The 23,959-nt window shown below is 39.0% G+C and overlaps 2 protein-coding genes across 6 annotated transcripts in view; both read right to left on the bottom strand.

Moving 5' to 3' along the window:
- LOC135233492 (uncharacterized) overlaps positions 1-23,959 on the bottom strand; it is a 33,445-nt gene that overhangs the window by 7,563 nt on the left and 1,923 nt on the right. The window contains exons 1-4 of one of the 3 annotated variants that reach the window (XM_064297121.1): positions 20,351-21,294; positions 19,928-20,260; positions 17,466-17,747; positions 16,619-16,740 (exon numbers count right to left, since the gene is read on the bottom strand). In XM_064297121.1, the coding sequence (XP_064153191.1) occupies positions 16,649-16,740; positions 17,466-17,747; positions 19,928-20,260; positions 20,351-20,393 (750 nt within the window). In that variant the 5' untranslated portion in view covers positions 20,394-21,294 and the 3' untranslated portion in view covers positions 16,619-16,648. Of the gene's footprint in view, positions 1-16,618; positions 16,753-17,019; positions 17,748-19,927; positions 20,261-20,350; positions 21,295-23,959 lie in introns of those variants that run through there. The other 2 variants (XM_064297112.1, XR_010323840.1) reach the window with 2 other exon arrangements.
- The window catches only part of LOC135233445 (uncharacterized), a 44,411-nt gene continuing 24,156 nt past the window's right edge, over positions 3,705-23,959 (bottom strand). For 2 of the 3 annotated variants that reach the window (XM_064297024.1, XM_064297048.1), the window contains 2 exons: positions 4,442-4,488; positions 3,705-4,338 (listed from right to left, as the gene is read on the bottom strand). In XM_064297024.1, coding sequence (XP_064153094.1) covers positions 4,207-4,338; positions 4,442-4,488 — 179 coding nt within the window. In that variant the 3' untranslated portion in view covers positions 3,705-4,206. Of the gene's footprint in view, positions 4,339-4,441; positions 4,489-4,620; positions 4,723-5,327; positions 5,540-6,031; positions 6,321-23,959 lie in introns of all 3 variants that reach the window. The other variant, XM_064297014.1, reaches the window with a different exon arrangement.

The following is a 23,959-nucleotide window of genomic DNA, read 5'->3' as shown; positions in this document are numbered from 1 at the left end:
AGAAGTATAGGGTGGGCCCGTTGCTATATTTGGACCAGACTTTTTTCATTGTGGAAAAAAAAACTGTTGAACTGTTTTCAACTGTTGAACAGGTCAAGGAAACTCCACAGGATGTTGGTATAGATGTGTCAAAGGCTGTCATAAAGAGAAGACTACACCAGCATAACCTCAGATGGTTCACCAAAAAATGCAAACCAGCAGTAAACCCAAAAACCGAATAGCCGGGGTTAGATTTTTTAAAAGTACATTAAATGTAGATTCTGGAAAAATTTATGGACAGATGAGCAACGAGACAGTATGAACATGTACCAAGGTGAAAGAAAGATGAAAGTGTGCAGAAAGGAAGGAACCCCCTCATCTGTGAAACAAGATGGCCGTAGTGTATGGCTTGGGCATGTATGGCTGCCACTGGAACTGGCTTAGTTGTCCTCATTGATGATGTGGCTGCTGATGGCAGTGGCAGGATGGATTCTAAAGTGTTGGATATCTGAAGTGTACAGAAACATCTTATCTGCTCAGATCCGGCCAAATGCCTCAAAACTTGTTGGACGTCACCTTGCAGCAGGACAATGGCCCCAAACATACTGTTAAGTCCCAGGCATGTTATACCAGTGAACGGTTAATTATGCCTGTTTAAAACAGGAAACAATGCAAACAGTAGACTTTTGTGGTGTTGCATCGTGTAGGATGTTCTCTGTCAAAAGAAGAAGCCTCACACAGCCCCATGAATAATCTACAGCTCCTGTTTAACCACAGCTCCCCCATGTGGTGAGAGAGCAGGAGTTACAGCTGAAAAGCTTTAATGTATTTAAAATACAGGCACATACACATAAAAATCTCAGAAAAATAATGTCAAGCAGGAAATGTGACCATACTTTGTGTGTGTCTCTATACTACTAAAGCAACCAAGGAGCTTTTCAGGGCCAAAAAGTGTAATGTTCTTGACTGGTCAAGTCAAATACCAATGGTGAATCCAGTTAAACACGTGTTTCACTTACTGAAGAAAAGACTGAAGGCAAAGCACACCAGAAATAAATAGGAACTGAAGATGGCTGCAGCACAGGCCTGGCAGAGCATCACCAGGGAAGATATCCAGCATCTAGTGATGTCTGTGGGTTGCGGATTTCAGGCAGTCATCAAATGCAAAGAACTTGCCACAAAGTACTAAATATGGACTATTTCATATTGTGTTGATTTGTCCAGTCACGTTTGCTCTCCTAAAATGGTAGAACTATATATAAAAAGGTCTGTAATTCCTTCATGGATTATTAAATGTGGATGTAAATTATCTGCTGCTGTAACACCCAAATTTCCCCACCTGGGGATTAATAAAGTCTATCTTATCTTATCTCATCTTATCTTATTAAATATCCTCAAATTAAAGATGATAGTCAATAATTTAATCTCATATTCATTGCTTTATTTCAAATGCAATGCTCTGGAGTACAGATCCAAAAAAAAACAAAAATTGTATCACTCTCCCAATGTCTTTGCATGTAACTGTAAGTGACCAACACATTAGGGCCAGTTTAACAGGAAGCTTGCCCAGAGTGAAAGAACATCAAAGAAGGAAATTAAAAACCTAAATTGGGAAGTATATCCCAGAGATTATGGGGTTAACCATGTATCTTTCTATCCAACTAATATTAATTACTTGATTTAATAACTATAATCTAACACATTATATCCTTGATTTCATTGCTGATTGCTTCTTTTTTTATACTATGGGTTTATTTATCCAGATGAAATTGCAATCTATCGAAAGTAGTTGACATATGACACAGTTTTGGGGGCCTCTAGTGATGAAAAACATATGACACTCTTGCAAGATTTTCTGCAATTGTAACAGAGTCCTAGAATGCAGAAAGAGATCTCTCGCTAACTATGAATTAAAATTCATATCCCTCATATCCTTGGTGGTTTTATTAATCCCTGTCCCCAGGTTGGTAACCGTGTCCCTAACAGGGAAGTCAGGTATTGTTGAGCCAGGAGAGCATTTCAGAGCCAATGTCGCACATTTTCTCATGTTCACAATCAGATCCCCATGTGGAAAATAGTACACTCAGCACACTTTATATAACCTTTAATAATACTTCAAGTATAAAATAGTATAGTTCAGGTATATTTTGCCATATCATTTTTTCACATGGGGAAAAGAATGAGAACCTTTCAACAGCTTTTAGAGCTTCTTGTACCTGGCTTTCATTTTCTGACTTTGGCAAGAGAAGCAGGTGGCTACGTCCGTTTACTAACGTAGAGCTCTGTGTGCAAAAGGGGCAGACCCAGGCAGTGAGGTTCCCACATCAATATGGCTGTGGTTGCAGACAGTTGCTGTTCCAAATTTGGGTGTGGCAATTAGACATTCTCAGCCCCAGGTTACATTTCTATGAGAGCTTTTTTGAGATTGATCAACATCAGTTTTAGGCCGTTAAGCTTTTTTGGCCACCATTTTGGCCACAAGTTTATTTTGAGTTGAAATTTTTGCTCCGTACATACCCCTGCTGCCTGAATAAAACATACATGTCTTTAGTATGATGTTATGTCATTAAACTACATTAAGCCTTAGTTTTCACCTAAATTACAACTTTGATGGTTAAAAAAACTTCCTGATTTATCTTGCACATTCCTCTCTGAATATAGTGAAGTCTCATGACTTTTTCAGTATTTCTGTTTAAAATGATCTCATTAAGCCCTCTTTTTTGCAGTTGTTCACTAAATTAATTTAAAAAAACTGAACAGATATACTTTTTTTCACCATTACTAAGTCCTATGGTGTCCAGTGTCCAACACATGGGAACACATCCATTTTTTTCCATCAATGTCAAATTTTTTTTTTTGGCCCCCATAAGCGTTTTCACATTAGGCCTTTTAGAATGTCCTTTCGTGTTCTTCGTATTTCTTGATTTTCACATGCAAACTGCAAATCCTTGAGACTGAGCTACATTTACAAATGTTTTGAGGTCTGGCGATTTCCTCCTCCTTCTCAGTCTGTCCTCAAGAATAGTTTGCTTGAACCGCATTTTTCACGGCACACTGTATTTTCTTTTATCTCCTCCTCTTTCTTTCTAGCAAGGTGGTTAAAGTGTACGGAAAGTCCTGGCAATGGCCACAGCAGCGCAAACTTGCAAACTTCAGAAAGCTTTCAGACTCAGTCTAACAAAAAAAAAATTTAATAGAATAAAAACATAATTAAATTACTGACAATTAAAGCTAATTTATTTGTTTATTTGACAAGGTCAATGCCTATTAATAACATTTCTGCAAACGTGACTTAGCCAGGGAGGCTAAATTTTCATGTGTTGGCCAAGGGCTATATGCCTTTGGACTGTGGGAGGAAACCTGTGTATCCAGAGGAAACCCACAGGAGCACAGGGAGAACATGCCAACTCCATGCATAGGGGATCTGGGCTGAACCCCCTTCCTGTGAGGCAGCAGTGCTAACCAATGTGCCTCCATGCTGTGGTTAGCAACAGCTGGGTTACTTCAAAAAAAAGGATTAACTTGAAGAATGAGTTTGGTGATGAAATGAACTTTTGAACAGGACAAGACAATACTGGAGTTTCAGTATGAACAAGCGATCTCCTCTTTACAATAGCTGAAGCAAATCTTTTGTACTTACAGCGTGAACATAAACCTTTTATATCTGCTGGTAACACAGATATAATATCAGCATCTTTTACTCTCCAGATAGCAGAAACAAGATGCACAGTTAGCATCACAGGAATTTATTTTGAGATGAGAAAAAAATTGAACATTTTTAATAATTAATGACTGAATAATTCATCATATAAAACATGAGCTAAGGCAACAAAGTAATTGCCCAAACAGTTCACTTAAGATAAATCCAGCACAGTCTGCACATTTCTCATCAATCAACAGAAAAATTATGAAACATTGTGACAAGTAGCACATTAATTGTGTTATTTTGTCTTGCTGCAGAAAAAAAGATCTTCAAACGAAATGTGATGCAATAAACATTTAGGAAGCACTGTTCTTACGGAGGCAAATATTTCTGTTAATGTTTCCCCAAAATTAGAAGGTTGGGTAGAAATGACAAACCCTGCAAGTTTACAATGAGAGACAGAAACACAGAATTTTCAAAAACCTAATTGACTGCCTGTCTTTGTTTGCCTCTCTTTCCTTCTCCCCACAAGCAGGTCTTGCAGTATCAGCGGGTCTTTCTGTAGGTATCCAAATCTCTGTCTTTCACCCATGCAGTACTCTTTCTTCACATTTGTATCTCACTTCGCTGTACACCAGTCTGTCTTCCTGACTGTTTTTCTGTCTGCTCCTCTGTCTATGTCGTCTCTCGTAGGTGATGTCCGAGGACACATCTCTCTGCAAAGACATGCATGGATGTGATTTGTTACTTTAGCCAAATGAAATACTTTATTGTTATTGGAGGATGCTGTTCATGTGACAGTACATGTGAAATGCTTACGCAAGAGTTCAGTGTTGGTGACACTTCTGTCGCTGATGGTTCTGAACCTGAAACACAGGGGAGTAACACACCTCTAATTTCTCACACCTCTAATTTCTTTCAGTCAGTGTATGTAGTGTTTACTGGCATGTCATTCACACATTTTCTCCTTCAGTGTTAGGGGAGCATGAACAGCATACCTTTGTGCTGGTGGCGGAGACAGTGACAGATGAGCAGGATGAGGAGACACACACAGAGCACATAAAGGGCTATTTCACCATATAGGAGTCCATTGCACCATTCTGAAAATCACATAGAACCATATTGGACTATAATAGTGACTATACACAAATTTTCTATTAAATGTACAATTACATATCGTACATATTCATTGTTGAATCTAGTTATCCAGTACAGCAGGCTACAGTCGGCCATTGCCATGAAATCTTCATGAACTCATGCAGTCTGCTTTGAGTGCAAAAACATCAGTAAACAGAAGATGGTGCTGTTGTATTATATGGCACTGTGCTATATGTTCTCATTCTGGTTACCACACAAGCATGTGCATATTTATCATCAACATAGGATATATACACACAGTCTGTTGATGAACTTACTTGCATATAATGAATGCCCACAATAGAATATCATTTAAATTTATAGAATGGGATGGATAGATAGATAGATAGATAGATAGATAGATAGATAGATAGATAGATAGATAGATAAAATGTGATATGGTAAATGGACTGCATTTATATAGCGCTTTTATCCAAAGCGCTTTACAATTGATGCCTCTCATTCGCCAGAGCAGTTAGGGGTTAGGTGTCTTGCTCAAGGACACTTCAACACGCCCAAGTCGGGGTTTGTACCGGCAACCCTCCGACTGCCAGACAATCGGTCTTACCTCCTGAGCTATGTCTCCCCTGGCAACCAGGGTCAGTATGGGTTTGCTGACGGAATGAAAACTTTAGGCTCTGAAAAGAGACATCCACCCCAACCTGGACATCACACCACAATTCTTCATCCATTTCCACCATCTTATCCAAATCCATCCCCTCATCCTCCCTGCCAGACTTCACTTTTAGTCCAATTCGCAACCGGCTCTCTATCCTGTACCTGTCAATAATAAAGCAAGAATTTAGACAGAAGCATAGACTACTTGTACAAAAAGTTACTTTCCTTATAATCTCAAGCCACTGGTTGGAATAAGCAAGCCTCAAACCCTGTTTAATTAGTCCAATTAAAGAAACGAAATTATTGCACATAACAACGTAACTACTTTTTTCAGAGATATTGAGGAGATTATGGTTTGACAGGCCTTATTCAATCATTTTAATTACTCATCATTGATAAAATAAGGTGAGAAAAATGAAAAATAGTGACATTACGATTATCAGTATTATATATGCATGTTCTATTACAATTGAGACCCAATGTGCCCTGCACTGAGGACCCCTGGTTACAGTTAGGTAATGATATGAGACTTACGATAGCTATGTTTATGCTAGAGGTCCTGGCCTTCACCAACTTCACCAACAGAAGCCCTCAAATGCATATTTTTATGCAAAATAAGAATAGTCCATTTGAATGCAAAAATGTCCTACTTACCCTCTCTCGGTGTCTGTCAAAGACCAGGTCTGGCCAGTTTTGTTCCATGATTCGCGGGTCGACCGCCAGTAGATATTTACCAAGGGGGCACTGAGTCTGGTCACTACACAGCGCAACTCAGTGTGCCGTACATCCAGAAGGGCACTCGCATTAGTCTCATTCCTCCATTCAGATATAAACCCTTGACTACTGTTTGGTGTTTGAGCTTCACTCCAATCCAGCTCTGGGCTTCCACCCTCACCCGTCCATTCATTCAGCAAATGCACTTCACTGCTGTCTGTCCAGACATCTCAAGAACAATACAACAGATTAGGGCAAATAAACATTAAATAATACTCCATCTTTCTATGTTTCCGTATAATTTCAGTGACTACTAATATATAACGAAATGGAAGGACAGAATACAATATATCAATAAACTACCTGCTGAAAACCTTTTAAATAATTTAAGCACAATGTGCCTTCATGATTGCATAAATACTCCCTACTGTCTGGATGATAGCTCAGTTTATTTTATCACACATGATCAGTGAAACTATAAACTAGCAACAATCATCCTGATTGACAGGTACAGGTCACATTGCATCTACAGGTGCCAGTAAATGTCGGGTGCATTTATTATCCCCTCAGGGTCACAGTTCACTGTTGTGGCCTACTTTAAGAAAATGACATGCATGCAACTTTTACATGGATTACTTTCCTAAGACATACTACACAATAACATGTCCAGCATTAATTCTCTTAACAAGGTACATTTGGCGCCGGTTTAATTAACACTGAACATTTTACTGTGTAGTTAGCCTGTCATGAGTGAGGCATGTTTGGCATGTTTTTTTCAAACATTTCATGATCTAGTTTTATACTCCTAAACGATGTTACACGGCAAAATCACAGTCCTTTCACATCACAGTACTTTAGCCTGCAGCCAGGACCTATTTTCCAATGGACGTTTTTGACAGCAGAAGGCCTGTTTGGGGACGGGGTCTCTACTCACCTCCGACCATTAAAAGGGTTCCGTTGTCGTTAAATTGGATGTCGCGTTTGTAGTGCTCTACGCAGTAATATCGACCAGAATCCCCTGGTTCAACCTGAGCAATCGTCAGGAGTACTTGAGTGCCATTTAATGTTTTGTTGGCGAATCGGCAGTGCGATTGCTCACATTTATTATCGATAATTTGCAGTGATTCATTCGAGTCCATTCGAACCCATTCAATAACCTCCTTGTGACAGTTCCTGTTCTTGGAACACTGGCAGCGGAGTGTGACGTCCTTGCCCGTTGTGGCGAATATCAGCGAGCAGGTCACAGAATTGGCTGCAATAAACAGAGATAGATATCAGAAAAGGCACCTACCTCATCTACAACGCCATCTATTCCACCTCTGTTCATCAATGGTCTTTCCTTCAATAATGACAAACTGTCACACAGATTCATTCGTGACTGTTTTACAGCAGATCTAAACACAGTGGTCTCAAACCGAAACTCCATAACCTCTATTTTCCCCAACCATCCACAGTAAAATGTCCAATGTTAATTCAACTGGAATGTGGGACAAATGTTTTCTGATAAGAGTTAAATCAACACTGTTTGAGTTGAATTAACACTGGACATTGTACTGTGTATTATAAAAAGATTACAAAGCAAGTAGGCCTACCTACACTTCCCGATTCCTTCTACAGTGGAAGGAATCAATTTCAATATACTGAACTGAATATATCTTACCAAAAATACGTCAGGCTCAGGTGTAATTGCGAAAATGATAATAGGCCTATACCTTTTGTCCAGATGAGATTAAAACAGTAGTCCAAATATTATTCTCTTGTATATACAGTCAAAAATTTTGGGATGATCTTCATGAATAGTTGAAAACTAACATAATGAATTTCTCTGATGAAAACATAATGTTCTGTTAATTTCATAATTTCTGTTAAATAATGTTGTTCTGATGGGTGAAATTATCAACAAAGCAAAATGCTTAAAGACTTCGCTTAACTTTTTCATTATTCATAATGAACTGTTTGATTGTTTACATATGGAATATATGAAAAGGAAGAATGCAAAACGACTCCGGCTAAGAGCTACGACATTCTTGATCCCTAACTGTGACACACGTTGTCTTGTATTGTCACTTCTTTCTATCTCACTTTTTTTTTTTTACAACAACGATCACTTCAGTGGAATTTTATTTAATTTGACTTTTTACGTACTTATGTACATTCCTTGTTATGCCCTTGCTTTTTTACGTGCAGACTTGTAGAACGATATCGAATATGCCTATTTGTTTCTAAATTATTTGTACAATTAAAAATTACGAAGACTCCGATAATTGACAATGGCAGAAAATAGTTTAGGCATACCTAAAACTGTACAAATATCTTATACATTTAACGTATTTTTATTATTATTTTATAAATAAGAACATATTCACATCGTATTTTATTTCACATTATTTATATTATTAAAATAATTTTTTAAAAATTACTCACTGCAGGACAGCACGAAGAGCAGGAGACAGAGAACATGTGGCATGTCTGCAGAACAGAGTTGTCTGATTTCACCTGATGACTGACCGCTTACAGATAAGGAACTTGCTATATCACGCGCTATAATTGCAAGGTCGAGTTCCCATTCGGAATGGACCACACTTTCTCCACACAAAGCATGACCATTTTGTAACCTTTATTTGTATCAGCCATGTGTATTATTTAAATCTTAACAATTGTCATTTTTGTAACTGGTAATACTGAACTATTTACATTGAACTCTTAAGTCTATACATTTCCATTTATACGCATATTGTATTCAGTCTTCATTAAATATTTAAGTTCCCCCTCTTGTGTTCCCCCTGGGACCTTAATTAGGGAACACATCTTGGTTTGGTTAGTTTTGGGAAGGAGGATTGTGCTGGTATCATGCTGCTGTGCTACTGCTCCTGCCATGTTGGCTACTTCCATTAAATGTTATACCTGACGATACTCATTGTAGCCCAGTTCATTACACCTTCGCCTCGACCGAGACTTGGAGAACAGCCTCTTCAAAATATTCGGGTTACAATTTCATAGCCATTTAATGACTCGAAACTACAAAACCACCCAAAACTGACCTGAGCTCAGCTGACTAAATAGAACCACTTCAACGCAAGGCGGTGTCATCACCTACATGCTGCAACTATAACCGTTTACCCACGAACAACATCTAGGCTGGGTTTTTTTTTTTTTTAGATCTTTTTGACCTACTTAAAACAACAAACGCCTGTCCAAATTCCATCCATGATCAACCCAGCAGTTATTTGTTTGTAGAATAGACGTACGGGTGAGCGTAACTCCATACATGTAGGCTACATAAAAAAGATAACGGCTTCTTTGCGTCTAATCGAAAACAATTATGTCAGAGTAGTAGGCTAACGCAATGTACAGTCACATGCGAAATATTTGTATTTTAGTGCTTAAGTGTTTCAGTGGTATACTTTTTCCGGTATAGTATAACATTGCACTATATTGCATCTCAATCGCTTAGCAGACACTCATCCCTTCATTATCTAACCCCGGTCAGGGTCGCGGCCTATCCCACCGTACATTGTGTGAGAGGCAAGAATACATGCACCATTCACTTATACAATCATTTACAGTTACCTACGGGCACTTCAGACTTTACTAAACTGCTTGTCTTTGGACTGTGAAAAAAGTATTTTTGCTCAAACCAAATGATCAAATAAATTACAATACGTTCGTATACCTGCAATCACATGAGCACCTCACTCTAGCCAGTCCTTTTGCTCTTTTAAATGGTTGGCAGCTTCAATGAGAGCTGTGTTTTATACACATTCATCTTAATACATGAAGTGATTTTATGTTGGACTGCAATTGGCCACTACTATGGGCCCTAAGCTTATCAAAACAATGATGACATTAGACCTTGATGAAGAGACTCAGTGCCATCATTCAGCCAAATCCTGTCACCAGTGACTTTGAGTGTGTGTGAAGGTAGTGGTCCACTTCCGTTTCTTGACTACCTGAAAGTGTTGTTGCCTGTACACAGTTATAATTAGAAATGTTTCCATGGTCTGGCACAGCACCACAGCCTTGACCACAGGATGTAAAAGAAACAGATAAAAGAAATAGACAGTTTGAAACTAATTTTTTCCAGTCATTATGATCTCCTCCAGTCAAGCTTTTTATTTAATTCAGTTGCAACAAGTAAAATATAACGTGCAACACAATTGTACAATATATACATTTAACAGAAAAGTAGGCTAATAAAACAATCAAATAAAATCATTCAAACTTAATTCTATGTAATATCAGAGTGTAAAACTCAGCATTGGACAGAAAGATTTGGTCTTCTACCAATAACAGGGGTACCCACATATAAATAAAAATATATCTCCAGTGGTTAATAAAGAACATGAAACTGCAGAGCATTATCCTCTAAACATTCAAGTACAAGTTTAGAGGGCCAAAATATGGAACAAAAAAAATGTAATCTGCAAACTATGATGTCATGACTCTTCACCATACACAAATAAGTTGTTTGTAAAAACACAAGTTCAAAAATAAATGAATAAATAAAACTTCTTTGAGAGAGAGAGAGAGAGAGGGAGAGAGAGAGAGATAGGTGCTGAAACTGACAGTTAAAAGTTGACAGTTGAGAGACATTTTTCTGGCACAGCTCCAAGTGTTCTGTACTTATTTTAAACAACCAATCAAAAGTGCTGCAGCCGCTCCTCTGCAGCACACCTGCTACAACTGTATGCAAATTAGTTTCAGAAATGAGCCAATCAGAAGAGCTGCAGCCCCTTCCCTGCTTCACAGCAGGACCCACAGACTCACACAGAGTAGCCACTGATAATCCCCTCCCCCGCTGCACTGAGAGAACCCTCTGCCTCTGTCAGTTCCAGTTCCCTCCTGATATTAAAGACAGTTCAAAAAAACAGTTCAAGCAAAAAATGATGAGGGAGAAACCTGAGACTCTTTTTGCTGACCTGTACAATAATGGGAACACAAGTAACCTTATATTTTACTCGGATCAGTCCACTGCTTGGCAAAAAGCGATCACCACATACTACCCCTGTGTTCACCGTGAGGAAACCATTAGTGGGTTAAAACTAAAAATAAGGGAATCAGAGGAAAGTGATAGTGCAGCGACAACAGTTAATATGTACAACAACGGGACAATAATGGTACAAGGCAACCTGAAAGACTTTGAAATGGCTTTCCAGACACTGAAAGGACTAGTAGAGAAGTGGCCAACTATGGTGCCCAACATCAGACAAAGCCCTGGAAATGTTGTCTACAAGCCATTTAGGCTCCTCCAGACACATCATCATACACACTGGCACTAATGACCTAAGGGCCCAGCAGGAGAGGGTGGCAACGTCACTCCGAGCAGTGACTGAGAAGGCAAGCAGCACCTTCCCAAACACAAAGATCACAGTTTCCACACTGTTACCGAGAAAAGTCTTTCACCCCGAAACCATCCACAAAGTAAATGCCAGCCTATCACGTGACTGTGCATTAAAAGAAAATGTGTACCTAGCCCATCATCCCACTCTGGATGTGGAGTGCCTTTATGACCATGTCCATCTTTACAAGGAGCTGGTGCCCGTTTTTGCTAAAACTCTGAAAGACGTGGCTCTTAACCGGGAACACACCCAGACCACAAGAGAAAAAGGACACCCCCAACAGAGACCAGCGAGGTACAGCCCAGGACCTCTACAGAGACCACCACCCCAGCCCCCTCTATCACGGCCCAGGCATGCCCATACACATCACCCAGCCCAACCAGGCCCACAGGGGATCCCCACGTACACGACATCAGCGCACAGCATCGCTGACAGACCTGCACCACTCCTGCCCCCCAGCGCAAGACTGTCCCAGCAGCAGGAGCTCCAGCCCGGCAGACTGAGCTATGCCCAGGCTGTAGGCAGTACTGCAGGCAGAGACAATCCACTGAGAGACATACAGCAGATGCTCAGCATCATCTGCTCCTGCCACATGGAACAGGAAGTATAGTGACCAACCTTTTCACAGCTTAAAAAAAGAAAAGAAAAAAAAAAAGAAGAAAAGAAATATGTGTAAATGATGTATGTATGCATATACATGTGTATGTATGTATGCATGCGTGACTGTACATGTATGTACGTATATATGTAGGTACATGCTTATATGTATATATGTTTGTACGTTTACATTTGTGTATGGATATGCATGTGTATGTGTATGCATGTGCAGTATGTGTGCATATGTATGCATATAGAATTATATTGTTCAAACGGTTAGTTTTGTTAAACATCTGTAAATATTGAAATACTCTTTATTCCTCGTTTTTAAATGACACATACAAACCTTCAGCAAAAAAACACATTTATTATTGTAAAAGTTTTAACATGAACTCCATGCGCATCTCAAGCTGGAATATCCAAGGCCTACATTCTTCTTTGTTTGGTTTGAAGAGTAGGACCTCAGAGTTCTTAAATGCAATCAAAGGCCTAGACATTATTATTTTACAAGAAACTTGGTATAGAGGAGAAGGGAACACTGGTTGTCCCTCTGGGTACACAGAGCTAGTGGTTCCCTCCACTAAATTGCCAGGAGTAACCCAGGGCAGAGACTCTGGCGGCATACTGATTTGGCTTAAGGCAGAGCTTCAGAAGCACATAGAATTAATTACATTACATTACATTACATTACATTACAGGCATTTAGCAGACGCTCTTATCTTACTAATTAAAAAAAGAGGAAAATCATTTATGGCTCAAGATTAAAAAAGACATAATTTCTAACATGCAAAATTTCCTTTGCGCAATATATATCCCCCCCCCCCCCATAGAATCCCCATACTTCAAAGACGACACTGTGGCAAACACGCCTGCCACAGGCCACCGAAGTGGCTTTCTTTGGGGCCCTCCAGCACAGAGACACAGGGAGATGATGTTCCAACAGTCAGATTTATTTCACAAGGGTTTGGCAAGATGGTAACAGCCCAAGTGAGCAGATGTAACCCAGTCATGACCGAAGCTCTCTGGTGTGGGTGGGGATGGCAGATTTAACCTGTGCGCAGTGATTCCCTCACTACGCACAGGTGCAGCCACTCCTGTTCCTGGGTCCAATTAGCCTGACCCAGGGCAGGTGTGGCTGCTTAACCCAGCCATCCCCACACCACAGACACCTTTCTCAACATTGAGAGAGAGATCAACCATTTCCAGGCCCAGGGGAATGTGTTGATATGTGGTGATCTAAACGCAAGAACTGGTGAGGAACCTGACTTTATCAATAGTCAGGGGAATAATTACATATTTGGGAATAACCATTTTGATCTTCCTTTTCATTCACACAGGAATAATTATGACAAACAGACAAATACAAATGGAAGGCAGCTCCTGCAACTTTGTCGAAGCCTGGGTCTGTACATAGTCAATGGTAGGTTCAGAGGGGACTCTCTAGGAAGATTGACTTACTCTTCACCTCTTGGCATCAGCACCGTAGACTATATGATTACAGATCTGGACCCATCATCTTTCAGAGCATTCACAGTCAAACCACTAATAACTCTGTCAGATCACAGCCAAATTACTGTGTATCTCAAAAGGACAGAAACATCCAACACAGAAACACTGTAAGCTGTACAACATTGAAAAATCCTACAGATGGGCCCAAAACAGCAAAGAAAAATACCAGAAAGCAATTGGCAGCCAATTGACTCAATCCCTCTTAGACAACTTTTTGGAAAACACATACACTCACAATAAAGAAGGTGTAAACCTGGCAGTGAATAATCAAAATAATATATTTGATAATTTGGCATCAATGTCCAACCTGAAATCTTCCAATAGAAAAACCAAAAAACCAAACCATGAAAAATGGTTTGACTCAGACTGCCATGACATGAGGAAAAAACTCAGAAAAATATCAAACCAAAAACACAGACAACCAGAAAATGAGGAATTACGCCTTGCTTATTGTCAGGTACTAACACAATACAAAAACACACTCAGAACCAAGAAAGAACAGTACATTAAGAATAAACTCAGCATCATTGAAGAATCTATTGATTCTAACAGTTTCTGGGACAATTGGAACAGATTACAAAAAAGGACCATGATGAATTGTCCATTCAAAATGGAGACATTTGGCAAAACCACTTAGAAAATTTATACCAGAAAAAGACACTTAGCCCAGAGCAAAAGCAAATATGTGAAGAATTGGGAAAGCTTGGACAGACTATGAAAGATTACCAAAACCCTTCAGACTCCCCAATAACTGAAAAAATTTGAAAATTTGAAAAACTGAAGGACCTACGACCCAGAAAAGCCCACGGTGCAGATGGCATCCTAAACGAGATGCTAAAACACACAATCATAAATTGAATTTGGCTATCCTAAAACTATACAACTTGGTTCTGAGTGTCGGTTACTTCCCTGATGTCTGGAACAAAGGACTCATAACGCCCATATATAAAAGTGGAGACAAATTTGACCCAAATAATTACAGAGGCATATGTGTGAATAGTAGGTATTCTGGGGAAGGTATTCTGTAGTATAATAAACAGAAGACTTATAAACTTCCTTATGGAGCACAATGTCTTGAGTAAAAGCCAAATTGGATTCTTACCAAATTATAGAAAATCGGATCATATTTTCACCCTACACACCCTAATTGACAAATATGTTCACCAAAACAAAAGCAAAATTTTTGCCTGCTTGATAGATTTCCAGAAAGCTTTTGATTCTATTTGGCATGATGGTCTATTCCTAAAACTTATTGAAAGTGGTGTAGGGGGACAAACATATGATGTAATTAAATTGATGCATACAAACAACAAATGTGCAGTTAAAATAAACAAACAAAATATTTCTCCCAGGGGCGTGGTGTGGCGCAGGGCTCTTCTATCTCACCAACTCTTTTTAATATTTATATAAATGGATTGGCAACATTACTTGAAAAATCTACAGCACCAGGCCTCGCCCAATATGACTCTAAAGTTAAGTTCCTACTCTATGCAGATGACCTTGTTCTGCTCTCACCAACAGAAGAGGGTCTACAGCAAAACCTGGATCTGCTAGAGTCATTTTGTCAGACCTGGGCCCTGACAATAAACCCTACAAAAACTAAAGTTCTTGTGTTCCAACAAAGATCCAGACATCAGGGACCCAAAATAAATATCACATTAGGAACAACTAAAATTGAACAAACTACAAATTACTCATATTTAGGATTAAAAATCAGTTCTACAGGAAGCTTTCATTTAGCTGTGAATGAACTTAAAGAGAAAGCAAAAAGGGCTTTCTATGCCATTAAAAAGTCAATTCAAATAGAAATTCCAATTGGCATTTGGCTAAAAATTTTCAAATCAGTAATTGAACCAATTGCACTTTATGGCAGTGAGATGTGGGGTCCACTCACACAACACGAAATTGCAAAATGGGACAAACATCCAATTGAGACCCTGCATGCAGAGTTCTGTAAAAGTATCCTACGGGTTCAGAGGAAAACCACAAATAATGCACGCAGGGCAGAATTAGGCCAATATCCACCACTAATTAATATTCAGAAAAGAGCCATCAAATTTTGAAAACATTTAAAAATGAGTGACCCCCACTGCTATCATTACAAAGCCCTGAAATGCCAAGAGGTGAATATAAAGAAGAGTCCCCTCAGTCAACTGGTCCTGGGACTCACTGAAGAAAATCCTAACACCACTAATAATAGTCAGTCCCAGGACAGTGACATCCTCCTAGCTCAGAGAATTCGACCAAACACAATTATAATGAAACAAAAAGAAAAATATTTGACCTATTAGAAAGAAATGACAAAAACTCAAAATGAACTTAATTGCTATTTGGCCCTAAACAGACTGTACATCATGGCTGACTACCTGACCATGGTGACAGATAGCAAACAGAGAAAAACATTGACAATGTACAGACTCAGTGAGCACAGCCAGGCCATCGAAAAAGGCCAACACAGGCAGACCTGGCTGTCCAGAGAGGACAGACTGTGCTCACACTGCAGTCAAGGAGTGGTGGAGACAGAGCTACACTTTCTCACAACATGTGGAAAATACCTGGACATAAGGGAAAATTTCTACCAGAAATTCACAAAAATATGCTCTGAATTTCAAACTCTAAATGACCACCAAAAGCTCCCCTATTTATTAGGAGAACACAAAAAATGCACCGGACTAGCGGCAAATTACATCACAGCTTGCCATAAACAGAGGGACAACCAGTGAGCCTATTTGGGTAAGCCTATATGTCTGTAAACTGTATGTCCATGTATATGTTCATGTGTTCAATGGTGTATGTTCTTTATATGTTCTTTTCTATGCTTTGGCAACATAAGTTGTATCTTGTCATGCCAATAAAGCATTTTGAATTGAATTGAATTGAAATTGAGGGGGGGGGGGGGGGGGGAGAGTGAGAGGGAGATATTTTTTTAAGTGGAAATACTAATAGTTGTGGAATACATTTATAATGCGATATCAAGAAAACATATATATAACATTGAAAGAGTTCAATTACTGAAAGCACATTCTTCACTCCAGCATTATACTTGATATATTTCAGGAGACAGTTGTATTGAATATCTGACCTGTGCTATAGGGCTCTGCTTCCTCCGTCTTCAGGCCCACAGCACACTGGCTGTCACAGTCACCAGCAGCAGCACCACAGCCAGGGGAAATAGGTACCGCAGCAGCTGGCACTGATCCTTGCCTGAAGCAGCATCTCAATATGACAAAACAGCTTATAATTACACACACTCTGAGAATTATAGAGTGTTATAGATCCTGGATAGTCTTGTATCTTTGATGGAAGCACAGGACTTAATTATAATACTTAACTTAAGATTCGGAACATCTTAATTAAATTTTGTGTATGTATTATGCAGAACTCAATATGTTACCCTAGCTAAGTTTGGCAACTTGATTAAAATCATAGGCTACTGGGAACATAAAAGCCGCTTGTCCACCGCATGGTACCGGCTCAACTCTACTCGCTTTTGATACCAGGTACTTAGTTTTCCACTGCAGATAGTACCCCCGTCAATGTAGCTGGTTGTCATAGCAATGCCACATGACACTGCCGTTTCTGACCAATCAGTGGTCTGCAGTGTTTCACGTCATCTTTTGGTATCTCCTTGGAACCTCGACGGAAGTGATACCAAAAAAAGTACCAGGTACCAGGTACTATCCACAACTTTTGCCCGATGGAAAACCACAAAAGGTGAGTAGAGTCGAGTCGAGTTGAGCCGGTACCATGCAGTGGAAAAGCGATTAAATAGGCAACAATAATGCACTACACCGTGAAGCTACTTACAATTGTTACATTTAAAATTTTGGGGAGAGTTGGCTAATAGCCAGACAATTATGATAAGTGAAAGGGAGACAGAACATGAGAAGATAAAGCATAAAACAGGGAGAAAAAAAACATTTTCTTACTATCTTGCATGACCCGGGTTCGAATAATGACTCCAGTGCTGTGCCTACATACACAGTTCAAACCATGGATCCTGTCTTTCAAAGAGAGGATGGAGGACTGTATGAATGCGCCGTGCTCATCTACAAAAGTTTTAGCTTTGGCCTCCGACAACGTCAGCCCGTCATTGGCATCATCTGTTTCCCACTGAGGATCACTCCAGTGTGGACCCCCGCCTTTCAATTCACATAGAATGGTTCCTGTGCAACCGAGGAAGACACGCATTACAGGGAGGCTCTTGGGATCTGAGGAGAAAGAGAGACGGGATGTATAGCAGAATGGGTCTCATGAAACCACAATGGGAAATTAAAATTACATGCCCGGTCATCACCGTAAATGAGGACCTGTTCTCAACTGACCTACCTGGTTAAATAAATCTAATTATAACCTGACATTGATTGGTGGACACACTTAGGGAGAGTTATGTCTCCTGTTTCAAGCATTTGCTGAACTGATAACCTTCACTCACATAGCAGAGTTAGATTAATAACCACATAGTTGTTTGACATTACAGTTGAGAACCATGTTTCTGTACAGATTTTCTTCCATAGCCATTTTAATTGTCTATCTTACAAAACGTATTGAGGTAGGAATGAAACTTCCCACAATCCAATGGCATAACTATTTACCTTTATGAATAAAACAAAATTGAAAACCAGGTAATAAAGTGTTATCCAAATCACTCAGCACACTCAATAATTCAACAAGACACAAGAGTAGAGCGATACAAAGAGCAAATAGTCACTGACGAGCCGTGAATTGATTTGCACATGATAAGCTTTCAAACTGGAGATTGTGCTTCAAAACCTATCTGGGGTGTTGGGGGTGTTGTGTGTTCAGTAACTGGGGGAGAATAGCAAATGAGGTGGTGAAGAATGTGACTAAATTCAATTAGATTTTATTCATATTTTTATTATTTTTTCCCTCTTTTGTTTCTATTGAATCTTTGAAGCACTTATTGTTGGACGACTGAATTTGGCATTTGTGGTTGGATGAAAGGAAGACTACTCAATCAAATATTTTAGCTCTGCCTCAAACTCAGTTGTCTTTGAAATCGAATGGTGTCAAATTTTTTTCCCAGTTTGAGAAATCTTATCAAATGAATGTAGATATTGTGAGATTTCTGTTTTTGAAACTCGTAGGGTTCACATTACAAAGAGCCAAATGTCCATGAACAGAACAAACCAGTTATACAGTGCCCACTGCTTATAGGCCGCTCGCTATAATATGATTAAATGGTGAAATCAGAATTTTCCAAATACAAGATGCAGAGTGTAGTCTATTCACAGTGACTTTTGATAGGTTCAGCTTCAACAATGTCCTCGTGGCAATGATAGCCGAGACTTTGTTCTGCTGTGTTTTAAAAACACTCTCAGAAAAACATATGAAAGAGTGCATGAAAAGATACCAACGCTTGCAACTGAGGTGGTACAGGTGCATCAAATTGTATCCATATCAAGTTGTATCAAAACATAATTCATTTGCACCTTTTTGCTTGTAAAGGCTGGCCTACTCAGTACCCAACATGGGTGTCAACATTTGGGAAATTTGTTCCTTAAAAAACAAAAATGTTGCCTACCTCCACTGAATTGACCCTTTCCACTGCTCTTAATCTATCCGCAATCCTGCATGGCGGGGCGTTGCTGTTTCTTATTGTAGGTGTATATATATATATATATATATATATATATATATATATATATATATATATATATACCACCTACCTAATATTGTGTAGGTCCTCCTCGAGCCGCCAAAACAGCTCTGACCTGTCGAGGCATGGACTCCACCTCTGAAGGTGTCCTCTGGTATATTTGGATTTCTGTATATATTTGTATCTACTGTATATTTGTATCTGATATTTTGTATCTATTGTAAATTTGTATCTGATTGTGTTACTTTGTTGTCTTTGATGCTGCAACAGTGCAAATTCCCCCCGGGGATCAATAAAGTACACTACTACTACTTATTACATTAATTGTTTTTTATTACATAAAAAAATTGAAATGGATTACATTATTGGGAGTTATTACACTATTGGTAGTTTATTACATTATTAGTTGCTACAGGGATATAAAAAGCTAAGATATTGTTAGAGGGTGAATTATTTCCACATGATTTTAAAAACTCTTGACGGGTCAGAACTGTTTTGGCGGTTTTTCACGAGGGGGACCTACACAATATTAGGCAGGTGGTTTTAATGTTGTGGCTGATAGGTGTGTGTATATATATATATATATATATATATATATATATATATATATATATATATATAACTCCTATATAAAGATAATTGTTATGAGATCGACCTTCGGGTTTACAAATATTGCAATCCGTAATATCGCAGAAATGTTGCTCTATACAAAGACAATTTTGCGGGAGAATCCCCAACGTAATTCTGCCATGGCATGCACTTGTATCTTACCTATTACGGCTACAACTGTGGAGGAACCCAGTTTTAAGTCTTTTTCAGAAAACACCGCGGCGAAGCTGCGTCCGGAGTCGCCGATTGTTGCACTGGAGACGGTTAGATGCGCATCCTTAGAGTCCACGCGAAGCTCTCCCCTGTAACGACCGTCCTTTAACTTGTAAGGGTAGAAATTAGTTATTTGCTCCATCTTTCCACTCGGTCTCAGATGGTACCAGCTGACGGATGTGTCATAAAGCGATATTTCTTTGTCACGGCTGTGGATGGTCACATTTTGCCCTATGTCCTTGAATACTATAAGAGCAGGGTTAACCAAACCTTCAGCAGTTTCTAAGGGACAGAAAACAGAGTTAAACATGATCCATCTTCAAGTACTTGCATACGACGACAATAATAATAATAATAATAGCAAATACTCACGGTACTTGAGGATAATCAGCAAAACTATGAATAACGAAATCATGATGAGATTAATTGTAATGAACTGTTTCAAACCTTGCCAAACCAAAAAAGAGAGAAATATCTCACCATCACACACCCACCCACAGTGTATGTGTTTGTGTGTGTGTGTGTGTGTGAGAGAGAGAGAGAGAGAGAGAGAGAGAGAGAGATTCTCGCCCTCTGCATGCACATTTGTGCAGTGGAAACTAACTTGGATGGAAACTTACTTCATAGGGTAACTTCATCTACTGAGTGCCAAAGATTTTGGTGCATGACTCTCAATTATCAGTAAATCCAGTTATACTTTTTAAAATGTTGTAATATTTCATATTATATATTAATTAATATTCATAAGATGTACTGTTTATGTTTTGTTTTGGTTATCTGGCTGATATCAACATTCAATGACTCTTAATGTGAGTGCATGTGATAAATATATTGTATAATGTATGTGCGATTCTTCATCAAAGGGTTTTATTATATACCAACAAAAATACTTAGTTTTACTTTTTATTACACGCAATCAGTTCTTTTAAATTAAAATGTGCATTTATTGATCATTTTCAGAATAATCTTGTTACTAGTGTCTATATTGTGTATTCAGTGAGGTAGTCTTGGAAATTTACAAAGACAATCAGACAACGTAACAGAGCATTGCATAACTGTTAACAACACATTGCTTTATTACACCAGCTTCATGTTAATGATCAGTTGTGTTAATGGTGCTGTTGAAAGCTATTTAAAGGATACAGCCTATTTTCTAAAACGTTCACTCTGAGTTTACAGGAATGACTTGATTTATTTAATGACTCTGATTAAAAAGCTCAGTCTTATGTTACATGTTTATACTAACAATACTGTCTGTATTCACACTGTGGCCTATAGATCCGAGAGTGTACTGGCATAGCCTACTATGAACCAACTGAACTAAACCTAAAATTATATTTTAGATTTTTCCCCTTATTAGTCGTTTCCAGAAGGAGTGAAAACAATACTGTATACATTGTAGTCTAGTGTGCTGTGGTATTAAGCCGCGTTTCCACCGCAGGGACCAGGGTCTAAATTAAGTTCCTTTATTTTACTTTATTTTACTCCCAAAAAAGTCCCTGCTCGGGGGGTAGCACTTTCCAAAAGTACCGGAACTTTTGGGGTGGGGCGCAAGCGCTGAATATTTCTGATCGGTCGACTACTCGCAGTATTTTATTTCAACCGCCATTTTTATAAGTCTGCAGCCGCAAACCGATTTATTTTCATAATAATAACTTGAATTCAAATTTGTATGTTATGCGGCGCAGTAGCCTACTTTTGGTTATAGCCAGCCAACGTCTTGGAACAGATGAGAAATTAAGATTGAGGATTATAACGTGTGCTCTTCTGTTCTTTTCTTGCTTTAGTATTCGTTTTATAAAATGTTAAGCATTCGTGCTGGGACAGCATATTACGTAGGCTACCAATACATTCAAACGGTTTAATTCGGTTGCTGAATATTTTCTTCCGGATTTTCTTTGTTAGTCCGTTATAATTGACTCAAAACGTTTGATACAGTTATATGCGGTAGCCTATGCGGTAGTTCTGCGTAATTTACATTGGTGATACGGTAAAAGCAAACTGGAAATCACCTTCCGCACTTTTTGTCATGGTAAAATAACAGGTTGATTCTAGTAATCGTCACTTTTGCTTTTTCAGACTACCATAATTTCACTCTGCGATTCTTCAATTCCACAAAACGACCAGGAAGACTAGACATATTTATGGTGCAAAGTTCGCATCTGGAGGACACACTCCGCTGCTCCGCTAGAGTAACTTTCAAGGAAAGAAAACGGTGGCCGTACCACTGCAATATTAATTAATATTTTCACGCAAGTCCGAGTTTTCATTTTATTTATTCTTGTCATTTTGGGATTAGTCTATATTGGAAATGACGGTAAGCGTCGAATTAATCAATTCAACAGCAAATTGTTTACAACGTGTGCATGTTTTCTGCTGTTGTTGTAGAATGTTATTTGTAGAATGTAAATGAATTCTATCACCTCGGATGTCAAGACATGAAAGTGAATGTTCGCATAAAAAACATAATGAATGTGTTTGAGAGGATATATAAAACAGTTACAATCTGACTATCGGCCTGTTATATCCTATTTGTTGCATAACAACGGTCCAAGTCGAACTACCAACGAGAGTTTTGCTTGACAACGGTAAAATATGCCCAAACGGCCGCGGAAGAATATTTCAATTTCAGGTGAATAAGTCAATAAAAATCAATAAATACTAAAGTAACCATATATAGTCATTGTTGGTCACCCATTGTATAAGTGGAATAAACCCCTCCGGGCTGTCCCGGTTATTAGAAAATAATGTAGGCTACTTCGGTGGTAGTATGGGGTTACAGAAGAAATCATACGACAGATAGACCGACAACGACGTCGCTTTTTCATACGTCAGTGGGCTAATTTGCATAATCTCCGCGGGTCTTTAGACCGCGGTGGAAACGCAGACAACTGAAGGAACCTTTTAGTTCCTTAAAAAGTAGTTCCTAGGACTAAAAGTTTCGAGTACTTTGGGTACGCGGCTTTAGACAACCAAAGGCTCGAAAATTCTGTGACTGATTCCAGGTGACATTGTAAGTAGAGGCCCCCTGGTATATGACTGCATGAGCAAGCTTCCTGTTATGTATGTCTTTAATAAATGTTACATTATTACATCATGCTAATATCATTGATTTCTGAATGTAGAGAAGTATAGGGTGGGCCCGTTGCTATATTTGGACCAGACTTTTTTCATTGTGGAAAAAAAACTGTTGAACTGTTTTCAACTGTCGAACAGGTCAAGGAAACTCCACAGGATGTTGGTATAGATGTGTCAAAGGCTATCATAAAGAGAAGACTACACCAGCATAACCTCAGATGGTTCACCAAAAAATGCAAACCACCAGTAAAGCTCAAAAACCGAATAGCCGGGTTAGATTTTTCTAAAAGTACATTAAAAACTGTAGAGTTCTTCAAGAAAGTCTTATGGACAGATGAGACAAACGAGACGAGTATGAACATGTACCAAGGTGAAAGAAAGATGAAAGTGTGCAGAAAGGAAGGAACCCCCTCATCTGTGAAACAAGATGGCCATAGTGTATGGCTTGGGCATGTATGGCTGCCAGTGGAACTGGCTTAGTTGTCCTCATTGATGATGTGGCTGCTGATGGCAGTGGCAGGATGGATTCTAAAGTGTTGGATATCTGAAGTGTACAGAAACATCTTATCTGCTCAGATCCGGCCAAATGCCTCAAAACTTGTTGGACGTCACCTTGCAGCAGGACAATGGCCCCAAACATATTGTTAAGTCCCAGGCATGTTATACCAGTGAACGGTTAATTATGCCTGTTTAAAACAGGAAACAATGCAGACAGTAGACTTTTGTGGTGTTGCATCGTGTAGGATGTTCTCTGTCAAAAGAAGAAGCCTCACACAGCCCCATGAATAATCTACAGCTCCTGTTTAACCACAGCTCCCCCATGCGGTGAGAGAGCAGGAGTTACAGCTGAAAAGCTTTAATGTATTTAAAATACAGGCACATACACATAAAAATCTCAGAAAA

Source organism: Anguilla rostrata, chromosome 1 (assembly GCF_018555375.3).
Source record: "Anguilla rostrata isolate EN2019 chromosome 1, ASM1855537v3, whole genome shotgun sequence".
NCBI lineage: Eukaryota > Metazoa > Chordata > Actinopteri > Anguilliformes > Anguillidae > Anguilla > Anguilla rostrata.
The sequence above is the reverse complement of the archived record's forward strand: the minus strand, read 5'-3'. Positions and strand labels throughout refer to the sequence as shown.